The sequence below is a fragment of the Lynx rufus genome, unplaced genomic scaffold (assembly GCF_022079265.1).
Source record: "Lynx rufus isolate CCGP_SWC_20201006 ecotype Redwood Valley unplaced genomic scaffold, mLynRuf1.p SCAF_6, whole genome shotgun sequence".
Taxonomy (NCBI): domain Eukaryota; kingdom Metazoa; phylum Chordata; class Mammalia; order Carnivora; family Felidae; genus Lynx; species Lynx rufus.
Window position 1 is genome coordinate 98,545,144 of NW_025814878.1, and position 11,983 is coordinate 98,557,126.

An 11,983-nucleotide genomic window follows, 5' to 3' on the forward strand; every position below is an offset into this window, starting at 1 on the left:
TATTCTTTAGAATTACATCAATTTAAATTTGCACTGATGCTTTTTTCTTAATAGTAATGATTTTAATAGCTAGCATCTGTTCTGCCTTTTGCCCTTATTAATTTATTGCTCCTTGCAATAATCATGTGAGATAATGATTAAGTCATTCATTGACTTATTCAATCAAATTTTAAAGAAGTATATTCTACAAGCTTATCATCTTTAAAAACCTCTTATAGTATGCAGAACCATGAAATAAAGAGAAATACATTATTGTTCTAATTTTGGAAAATACTCTTTTTGTATGCTTTTAAAGTATTTTTTTTTCTTTTGCAGTGGGCTGTGACCAACCTGTTACCCCTTCTATGCCATTATCAATGATCATATGTACTAAAAGGTTTGAAAAACTATACTCAGAGATACATAATTCTTCCACAATATCTGAAAAGGCAGAATACAGTACAAAGGAAAACAAAGCAGGTAAAATAAAACAAGTAGAATTATAACTTGCACAATTTAATCACTATCTATCAAAAGAAATGGAGGAAATATCCTAAGTATGTTCTCTGTCCTACTCCCCATTTTCCTAGCTCTTCTTGTCTTTAAACTTCTAGTTTTATGAAAGTTGAATTTTATGGTCAGAATGCGAAAGAAGTCTCATTTTAAAGTCACAGGGTCTTATTTTTTATGAAACTCTATCTAGACAGATGTTCTTATATTTCCAAGAGGAAACATTCTCCAATCATTGCTTCCAGCATCCTAAATATTTTAAAACATGTTGTCGATGCCACTATGCTTGAGTCAGATTGTTGTCTTAATTTCCCTCTATGTGACAGCTGGCAAAATTTCTTTTTATCAGTCACCACTATTCATTGCCCATAAGCCTGGAATCTTTGGATACACAAAATATATTGTTAGATAGAAAGAGTAATTAAGATATTCTTATTAATTTCAAGGATGGTGTAATTAAGATAACTTGAAAAGGCAATTGAACATGAAAAGTCCAGACTAAGTGTTAGGGATTTATTTAAAAAAGGAATTCTTCTCTATTTTAGTCTTTATCTCAATTATGATTTAGAATATCACTTGGCAAAGTGTCTTCTCAAGTTAGAATGTTATAAACATTGTAGAATGTTGTAGAATGTTATCACACCATGAGAGTGATACAAATAAATTTCTATGGGAAGGCAAAGAAAGAGAATTATCTTTGTAATGGTGTTCAGACAAAGACCTAGTGATGAAGTCATTGGTCAAATTATTTTATACATGGGTCACGTGTTTTGTCTTCTTGTTATGTTTCATTTTGTTTTTGGACACTATGTCATTGCTGAAGCCTGTCACGGTAGGCCTATACCACACATATGTATACATATATATTTGGAGTAGGTGCTCAGTTAACATTTATTTAATTAATAAATGGATAGAGGGAGAGAAGAAAATCAAGAAATATTTAGAGAGCAGAAAGAGAAAAAAAAGGAAGACAAGGATATTTGGAAAACAAGCAAAAAGGACAGAAGTATGTAAGAATTTCCTGATTTGCCTGACCAAATTTGAGGATTATTCTCTGAAGATGAGGTGACATTAGCTAAGTCAGACTGTACTCAGATTTGTGATATAATATTTAAACTGTATAGAAAAATAACTTGTTCTTTTGTTATTCTATTTGTTGTTACATTTGGTTGTATCCCACTTCACTTCGATTATCGTATAAAGAAAGTAGATGTATCCTTCATTGCAGTTATGTGTATTCAGTAACAGCTGCTGTTTTGAGACACTAAAAAAATAAATAAATGGCACGCCTTTGGCTATCAGATATTGTTAACAATGTGTATAAGGGGAAAAGTCTACATTTATTTAAATGTAAAACAATAAAAAAATCACACTTATTCACAATGACTGGACATGCATAGGTTTAAATTTTCCCTTGGTTTATAATCTGCAGTTCTGGAGTGCTTACTCCTCAAAGTCAAAATTACCTTGGTTGTCATATAAATTGATTTACCTACACATCTCTATCTCTAAGTGTCTATTTTTACTTCTCTATATATCTATAAATATTTCTCTACCTATACCTGCATTTATATGAACTTAGACAATTACATTATTTTTTAACATGAAAATAATTTAATTTAGATTCATTACAGAGTCACACTAATATACAGAGATAATGTACATTATCTCTGATCATCTTCATCTCAAACGTAGACTTTAAGACTCACAACCTTCTAAGGTTCTTCTCTCTTAGCTGTAGCACCACTTGATTAACACCTCATGTAAAAAGTTCCCTCAGTTCTTATATATATCAGCTGGGTCAAGCCATAGAATGGAATATTAAAATTACAACATTTAAAACTGGCAAAGTGCTTGTATCTGAAATTTATAAAGAATTATGATGAATCAAAAGAAAAAGAAAATCCGGTAGAAATATGGGAAAAAAAGACTTAGGTAATTTGTAAAAGTGGATATACAAACCTACTTAAAGTGCTTATTATCCTCATTAGCAATCAGGAAAAATGCAAATTTAAACCATGATATTACACCACCACACATTCAAATAATGTTTAAAATTTTTATAGTTAGATAATGCAAAGTATGGTAATGCAAATGGAACACCAAGAATTTTTTTTTTTATATATGAAGTTTATTGACAAATTGGTTTCCATACAACACCCAGTGCTCATCCCAAAAGGTGCCCTCCTCAATACCCATCACCCACCCGCCCCTCCCTCCCACCCCCCATCAACCCTCAGTTTGTTCTCAGTTTTTAACAGTCTCTTATGCTTTGGCTCTCTCCCACTCTAACGTCCTTTTGTTTTTTTTTTTGTTTTTTTTTTCCTTCCCCTCCCCCATGGGTTCCTGTTAAGTTTCTCAGGATCCACATAAGAGTGAAACCATATGGTATCTGTCTTTCTCTGTATGGCTTATTTCACTTAGCATCACACTCTCCAGTTCCATCCACGTTGCTACAAAAGGCCATATTTCATTTTTTCTCATTGCCACGTAGTATTCCATTGTGTATATAAACCACAATTTCTTTATCCATTCATCAGTTGATGGACATTTAGGCTCTTTCCATAATTTGGCTATTGTTGAGAGTGCTGCTATGAACATTGGGGTACAAGTGCCCCTATGCATCAGTACTCCTGTATCCCTTGGGTAGATTCCTAGCAGTGCTATTGCTGGGTCATAGGGTAGGTCTATTTTTAATTTTCTGAGGAACCTCCACACTGCTTTCCAGAGCGGCTGCACCAATTTGCATTCCCACCAACAGTGCAAGAGGGTTCCCGTTTCTCCACATCCTCTCCAGCATCTATAGTCTCCTGATTTGTTCATTTTGGCCACTCTGACTGGCGTGAGGTGATACCTGAGTGTGGTTTTGATTTGTATTTCCCTGATAAGGAGCGACGCTGAACATCTTTTCATGTGCCTGTTGGCCATCTGGATGTCTTCTTTAGAGAAGTGTCTATTCATGTTTTCTGCCCATTTCTTCACTGGGTTATTTGTTTTTCGGGTGTGGAGTTTGGTGAGCTCTTTATAGATTTTAGATACTAGCCCTTTGTCCGATATGTCATTTGCAAATATCTTTTCCCATTCCGTTGGTTGCCTTTTAGTTTTGTTGGTTGTTTCCTTTGCTGTGCAGAAGCTTTTTATCTTCATAAGGTCCCAGTAATTCACTTTTGCTTTTAATTCCCTTGCCTTTGGGGATGTGTCGAGTAAGAGATTGCTACGGCTGAGGTCAGAGAGGTCTTTTCCTGCTTTCTCCTCTAAGGTTTTGATGGTTTCCTGTCTCACATTTAGGTCCTTTATCCATTTTGAGTTTATTTTTGTAAATGGTGTGAGAAAGTGGTCTAGTTTCAACCTTCTGCATGTTGCTGTCCAGTTCTCCCAGCACCATTTGTTAAAGAGGCTGTCTTTTTTCCATTGGATGTTCTTTCCTGCTTTGTCAAAGATGGGTTGGCCATATGTTTGTGGGTCTAGTTCTGGGGTTTCTATTCTATTCCATTGGTCTATGTGTCTGTTTTTGTGCCAATACCATGCTGTCTTGATGATGACAGCTTTGTAGTAGAGGCTAAAGTCTGGGATTGTGATGCCTCCTGCTTTGGTCTTCTTCTTCAAAATTCCTTTGGCTATTCGGGGCCTTTTGTGGTTCCATATGAATTTTAGGATTGCTTGTTCTAATTTCGAGAAGAATGCTGGTGCAATTTTGATTGGGATTGCATTGAATGTGTAGATAGCTTTGGGTAGTATTGACATTTTGACAATATTTATTTTTCCAATCCATGAGCAGGGAATGTCTTTCCATTTCTTTAAATCTTCTTCAATTACCTTCATAAGCTTTCTATAGTTTTCAGCATACAGATCCTTTACATCTTTGGTTAGATTTATTCCTAGGTATTTTATGCTTCTTGGTGCAATTGTGAATGGGATCAGTTTCTTTATTTGTCTTTCTGTGGCTTCATTGTTAGTGTATAAGAATGCAACTGATTTCTGTACATTGATTTTGTATCCTGCAACTTTGCTGAATTCATGTATCAGTTCTAGCAGACTTTTGGTGGAGTCTATCGGATTTTCCATGTATAATATCATGTCATCTGCAAAAAGCGAAAGCTTGACTTCATCTTTGCCAATTTGGATGCCTTTGATTTCCTTTTGTTGTCTGATTGCTGATGCTAGAACTTCCAGCACTATGTTAAACAACAACGGTGAGAGTGGGCATCCCTGTCGTGTTCCTGATCTCAGGGAGAAAGCTCTCAGTTTTTCCCCGTTGAGGATGATGTTAGCTGTGGGCTTTTCATAAATGGCTTTTATGATCTTTCAGTATGTTCCTTCTATCCCGACTTTCTCAAGGGTTTTTATTAAGAAAGGGTGCTGGATTTTGTCAAAGGCCTTTTCTGCATCGATTGACAGGATCATATGGTTCTTCTCTTTTTTTTTTTTTGTTAATGTGATGTATCACGTTGATTGATTTGCGAATGTAGAACCAGCCCTGCATCCCAGGAATGAATCCCACTTGATCATGGTGAATAATTCTTTTTATATGCCGTTGAATTCGATTTGCTAGTATCTTATTGAGAATTTTTACATCCATATTCATCAGGGATATTGGCCTGTAGTTCTCTTTTTTTACTGGGTCTCTGTCTGGTTTAGGAATCAAAGTAATACTGGCTTCATAGAATGAGTCTGGAAGTTTTCCTTCCCTTTCTATTTCTTGGAATAGCTTGAGAAGGATAGGTATTATCTCTGCTTTAAACGTCTGGTAGAACTCCCCTGGGAAGCCATCTGGTCCTGGACTCTTATTTGTTGGGAGATTTTTGATAACCGATTCAATTTCTTCGCTGGTTATGGGTCTGTTCAAGCTTTCTATTTCCTCCTGATTGAGTTTTGGAAGAGTGTGGGTGTTCAGGAATTTGTCCATTTCTTCCAGGTTGTCCGATTTGTTGGCATATAATTTTTCATAGTATTCCCTGATAATTGTTTGTATCTCTGCGGGATTGGTTGTAATCATTCCATTTTCATTCATGATTTTATCTATTTGGGTCATCTCCCTTTTCTTTTTGAGAAGCCTGGCTAGAGGTTTGTCAATTTTGTTTATTTTTTCAAAAAACCAACTCTTGGTTTCGTTGATCTGCTCTACAGTTTTTTTAGATTCTATATTGTTTATTTCTGCTCTGATCTTTATTATTTCTCTTCTTCTGCTGGGTTTAGGCTGCCTTTGCTGTTCTGCTTCTATTTCCTTTAGGTGTGCTATTAGATTTTGTATTTGGGATTTTTCTTGTTTCTTGAGATAGGCCTGGATTGCAATGTATTTTCCTCTCAGGACTGCCTTCGCTGCGTCCCAAAGCGTTTGGATTGTTGTATTTTCATTTTCGTTTGTTTCCATATATTTTTTGATTTCTTCTCTAATTGCCTGGTTGACCCACTCATTCGTGAGTAGGGTGTTCTTTAACCTCCATGCTTTTGGAGGTTTTCCAGACTTTTTCCTGTGGTTGATTTCAAGCTTCATAGCATTGTGGTCTGAAAGTATGCATGGTATAATTTCAATTCTTGTAAACTTATGAAGGGCTGTTTTGTGACCCAGTATATGATCTATCTTGGAGAATGTTCCATGTGCACTCGAGAAGAAAGTATATTCTGTTGCTTTGGGATGCAGAGTTCTAAATAGATCTGTCAAGTCCATCTGATCCAGTGTCTCATTCAGGGCCCTTGTTTCTTTATTGACCGTGTGTCTAGATGATCTATCCATTTCTGTAAGTGGGGTGTTAAAGTCCCCAGCAATTACCACATTCTTATCAATAAGGTTGCTTATGTTTATGAGTAATTGTTTTATATATTTGGGGGCTCCGGTATTCGGCGCATAGACATTTATAATTGTTAGCTCTTCCTGATGGATAGACCCTGTAACTATTATATAATGTCCTTCTTCATCTCTTGTTACGGCCTTTAATTTAAAGTCTAGTTTGTCTGATATAAGTATGGCTACTCCAGCTTTCTTTTGGCTTCCAGCAGCATGATAAATAGTTCTCCATCCCCTCACTCTCAATCTAAAGGTGTCCTCAGGTCTAAAATGAGTCTCTTGTAGACAGCAAATAGATGGGTCTTGTTTTTTTATCCATTCTGATACCCTATGTCTTTTGGTTGGCGCATTTAATCCATTTACATTCAGTGTTATTATAGAAAGATACGGGTTTAGAGTCATTGTGATGTCTGTATGTTTTATGCTTGTAGTGATGTCTCTGGTACTTTGTCTCACAGGGTCCCCCTTAGGATCTCTTGTAGGGCTGGTTTAGTGAACACCAAGAATTTTTATACACTACTGAGCAGAGTGAAACTGATAGGACCCTTTTGGAAAATGATTTTTAATAAGCTATTATAGATGAAAACATGTGTATTCTATGATCTAGGATTTCCATTGTGAATATATCTACCCAACAGAAGACTGTTGCGTGTGCTCCAAGAAAGAATACAGGAATATTAATAGCAAATAATTGATAATTAATGGCAAATAACCTATATGGTCATCAAAATTATAATAGATGAATAAAGAGAATACCATATGGGTAGTATTTCTACTTTATTTAAAATATACATAATATATAAAACCCCTATAAAATATTTTACTGGAAAAAAATGGACGAGGGTTTGCTTAATTTTATAATTAAAAGGTCTCTGGGATGAAAGCATGTCTATAAACATCAGTGACAATGACTCACTGATTCTGGCTGATCTTCTAAAATATGTCCAGTAGGGCCTAATTATATTTACCCAGGATGATAGATATGAATTTCTTTGGTAAGGTATTTCATGATCACTATGAAAGCTTTAAATGTTAAGAAGGAATTTATTATAATGAGCTAAAACCTGATTCCTTGTTAATCTACACCATTTACTTATAATTTTGTTTTGGGAGACACAGGGAATAAATGTAAACCTTCACCTGCATTCCAGAACTTCTATAAGTAACAGAGACATTGGATCCTTATCTCGTTCCTCATGATTTTTGAAGTTACAAAATCAAAGCAAATACAGCGCAAAGTGAAAGAGTGAAAAATTTTAAACTTTCTATAGCTTCAGAAACTATAGTAGGGGAGAAAATGAAAAGTAGTACTGAAAAGTTAAGAGACTTGCTGAAATCTTAACTATGTTCATCTCTTTTGTTTATTTATTTTCTGTTCATTATGTTAATCTTCCAAATTGTCTGTTTTTAGGTGAACATCTCCTGGGAGTGAAGGTGGGGTGTAGATAAAAGAATAGTTGGGATATTTAATAAAATTAAAAAAAAAACAGTATATTTTAGTACTTTAGAACCATTGAAGTCAAGTTTCAATGAACAATGAAGTCTTGAGGAGGAAAATTCACAGAACAGAATTAAACATGAATAATTAATGAGACAGAAGATGGAGATTGGCCCACTCATATTCAGTGAGGATAAGCAAGAGAGATAGAAGGTATTAATACATTTCAGGCTCTCCAGATATCCCCTATTGAGTCACTACTTGATCAATTGAAATGTGTAGGGGTGGGACATCTAGTTTAGGAATTGGACACTGGCTGATGTCCTTGGTTTTCTCTGTTATATATAGGGACAGAAAGATTTCAATGAAAAAACAGGTGAATCCCTCTCCTTTTTCTTCCCTCTGTGGTCAGTGCTTCTTTGTGTATCTTCTTTTAAATGTTGACATTTCTTAGGTTAATTTTTAACTCCATCCATTTTTGCCTTCTTTCAGCTAGAATTAAAGAGCACTATGATGTTTTTGATCCATGGAAAGCCTGTATAAAGCTTAATGGTCAATGTAAAAATCAATGTGGTGAAAATGAATTTAAGATGTCGTACTGTGCAAGACCTGAAACTCTTTGCTGCTTGAAAGAATGCGACCCTGTCGAGTAATTGAAGAGACTCATTCACAAAAAACACCAACAAAGGGCACCTGGGTGGCTCAGTCATTGAGCATCCAACTTCAGCTCAGGTCATGATTTCACGGTTGGTTTGTGGGTTCAAGCCCCTCATTGGGCTCTGTGCTGACAGCTCAGCACACTCTTCCCCCACTCACACCCTGTCTCCCTCTGTCTCTCAAAAAATGAATAAAACATTTAAAAAAAAAAGGCCAACACTAACTAAATCTTCTTATTACTTCATTATCTCTATTACTTCATTCACGGCCTAGTATTTCTGTCCATACATGTCTATAATGAATAAAAAACTAAATAAAATATATTTCAGTCTGGATCATTCATGAACCTTGTGTCTACTTGGAAAAAAGAGAAGAATACAGAGTGGGACTTTTAATTCAGGAATAGAAATAGTAGAGAAGAAAAGTCCATGGTGGGACTACTGTGTTAAATGAGATTTCGGGGGGCAATTCTATATTGAGTGTGGCAAGCATGTTGTAAATGATTGGTGATGTATATAAAGCATTCTTCGGGGCGCCTGGGTGGCGCAGTCGGTTAAGCGTTCGACTTCAGCCAGGTCACGATCTCGCGGTCCGTGAGTTCGAGCCCCGCGTCAGGCTCTGGGCTGGTGGCTCAGAGCGTGGAGCCTGTTTCCAATTCTGTGTCTCCCTCTCTCTCTGCCCCTCCTCCGTTCATGCTCTGTCTCTCTCTGTCCCCCCAAAAATAAATAAACGTTGAAAAAAAAGTTAAAAAAAAAAAAGCATTCTTTGAGGAGAGTCAAGAGTGGGGAAAGAGTTGAAAAGATGGAAGGTATGTGTTATCCCTGAATTAGTGAAAATGGTTGTAAGGGATTTGAGTTATTATGGAGTCCTTGTAACTTCTTATATTAATTGTACTTTTCTGTTTATTGACAGATTTCTTATAATAAAAATACCTCAAGTGCTTAACCAGTCCTTTGAGAAGAATACCCCAAAGGGTAGGATAGAGGGGAATGACTTTAAGGAGAAAGTGTAAGATAAGTCCTTGTACCCTGCAGCAGTAATAATCATAAACATAATCATAATCATAGCTATAGTTACTATGTTGTAGTGTTATGGTTACCATTAACTTCTATTTGTTTTGTCTTGTGTTTTTAATATATTCCTTATATCATCAGATGATTTTTATTCTATTCTTATCATGACAGTTATTGGAGTCTTTGTGTGCTTGCTTGTATCTACAAAATAATGGGAAAATGCTTTAATAGAATTATATATATATGATATATATATATACATATAATTCTATATATATCATATATGATTAATCATATATATGCACACAATTATGTATATAATTATATATATTTGTGTACACACATATATATAATTTCTATCACACCCAGGGGTTATATGACAAGTATATGTGAATGGGGGCTAAAGGATGGCCTGGCAAGGAATGGGTTAACAGCTGATCATATTGCATTATCTAGCCTGAAGTTTTGCTCTTATTTAAACATCTTGCGACATCTACTCTAAAAATAGGTCATGCTCTGCAGAGCCTGCCATGTGCTGACTACTATTCAAAGAATGTTCTTTAGGCTGTGACCTTGGCTGATAGGCTTATTTTATTATGTAACTTGCAACATGTAGACTAACATCACATTAAGGAAAAGGAACTAGTCTCTTAACCTTACAGGGTATTTAAGCTATAGCACCATATACGTGGTGTCTCTTTTATGCTGCTTTGATGCATACGCATATCATCAGCTTTGGGCTAAACTTGCAGCAAAACATATCATGTGTACAGTGGCTGGGGACATTGAAAAATGAATCTGGGTGTGAATCAGTAATGCATGGCATTGCTTGTATGTATACTCCTGTGCTCGCTGATCTGTTTCACACTGGAGTTAAATAAGCCTTCTTGGATCTTATGAGTTTGATGTATGATTCAAATCTTGAATCCCACTTCAGTGGCCCCACAGTATATCAAAATACAATTTGTGTTTCTATTCTAACATATATGGACATTATGAAAAAAGCTGCTAAAATTTGTATTTACATATGCATTCATTATTCAGGGGTATCCTAAGAGGTAGGATTGTTTTAACTGAAGTTATTCATATGTTTATCTTTTACTGATGATTGACACAATACTTTTACAAAGTATACTAAAATTATATTCCAGAAGTATTGTATGAAAATTCTAGTTGGTCCCCATTTTTCCAATTTTAGCCATTCTTCTGTATGTGTAAGTGCATAGCACTTGGTTGGTTTTCCTTTACTTATTTCTCTCAGATGATGATAAACTTTTTCACATACTCATTAGCCATTAGATATGCTATTTTGTGGATCTTTGTTTGGATCTTGGACCCATGTTTTTATTGACTATATCTCCTTTCCTACTAATTGGTAAGAGTTATTCAACACTAGTTCATGATAAAATGTCATATAGTTGGAATCATATAGTATGTAGGCTTTTCAAATTGGCTTCTTTCATTTAGTAATATGAATTTAAGATTCCTTCTTGTCTTTTCATCACTTGACAGTTTCTTTTTATCTCTGAATAATATTTCATTTGTCTGAATGAACCACAGTTTATGTATTCATTCATTTCCTGAAGGACATTTTGGTTGCTTCCAAGTTTTTGCAGTTATGAATAAGCCTACATAAGCAGGTTTTGCTGTGGACATAAGTTTTCAACTCCTTTGTGTAAATACCAAAGGGCACAATTGCTGGATTATATGATAAGAGTATGTTAACTTTTGTAAGAAACTGCCAAACTGTCTTGAAAGTGGCTGAAATAGCCAAATTATGGAAGCAGTCCAAGTGTCCATCAATTGATGAATGGGTAAAGAAGATGTTAGCAGTAAAATAGAATGAAATCTTGCCATGGATGAAGCTAGAGAGTATTATGTTAAGTGAAATAAGTCAGTCAAAGGCAAATACTATATTATTTCACTCATATGGGGGAGGGAAGAGAGAGAGAGAGAGAAACCAAGAAACAGACTCTTAACCATAAAGAACAAACTGGTGGTTACTAGAGAGGAGGGGGTGGGAGGATGGGTTAAATAGGTGATGGGGATTAAGGAATGCACTTGTGATGAGCACTGGGTATTGTATGGAAGTGTTGAATCACTACATTGTACATGTGAAACTAATATTACACTATATGTTAACTAACCGGAATTTAAATAAACACTTACCAAAAAAGTGGCTGTACTATTTTGCATTACCACCACCAGTTAATGAGAGTTCCTACTGATCCACATCCTCATCAATATTTGGTGTTGTCAGTTTTCAGATGTGGGCCATTCTAATAAGTGTGGAATGATATCTCACTTTACTGGACATTTCCCTGAAGACATGAAGTGTAGAACATCTTTTTGTATGCTCATTTGCCATATGTATGTCTTTGATGAAGTGTTTGTTAAGGTCTTTGGCCCATTATTTAATCAGGTTGTTTGCTTATTGTTGAGTTTCAGGAGTTCTTTGTATATTTTGAATAATAGTCCTTTATTAAATGTGTCTTTTGCAAATATATACTCCCAGGCTATAGTTTGTCTTTTACTCACTTGATGTTATCCTTCACAGTGTAGAATTTTTTTTTAATTTTAATGAAGTCTAGTTTATTAATT

General features: G+C 35.3%; 1 protein-coding gene across 1 annotated transcript; it reads left to right on the plus strand.

Moving 5' to 3' along the window:
• Nucleotides 1-356: 356 nt before the first annotated feature.
• DEFB112 (defensin beta 112) lies at nucleotides 357-8,365 on the plus strand. The gene is made up of 2 exons (XM_047102234.1): nucleotides 357-459; nucleotides 8,205-8,365. The coding sequence occupies exons 1-2, from the start codon at nucleotides 357-359 to the stop codon at nucleotides 8,363-8,365; spliced, it is 264 nt and encodes an 87-aa protein (XP_046958190.1).
• The last annotated feature ends 3,618 nt before the right edge of the window (nucleotides 8,366-11,983 follow it).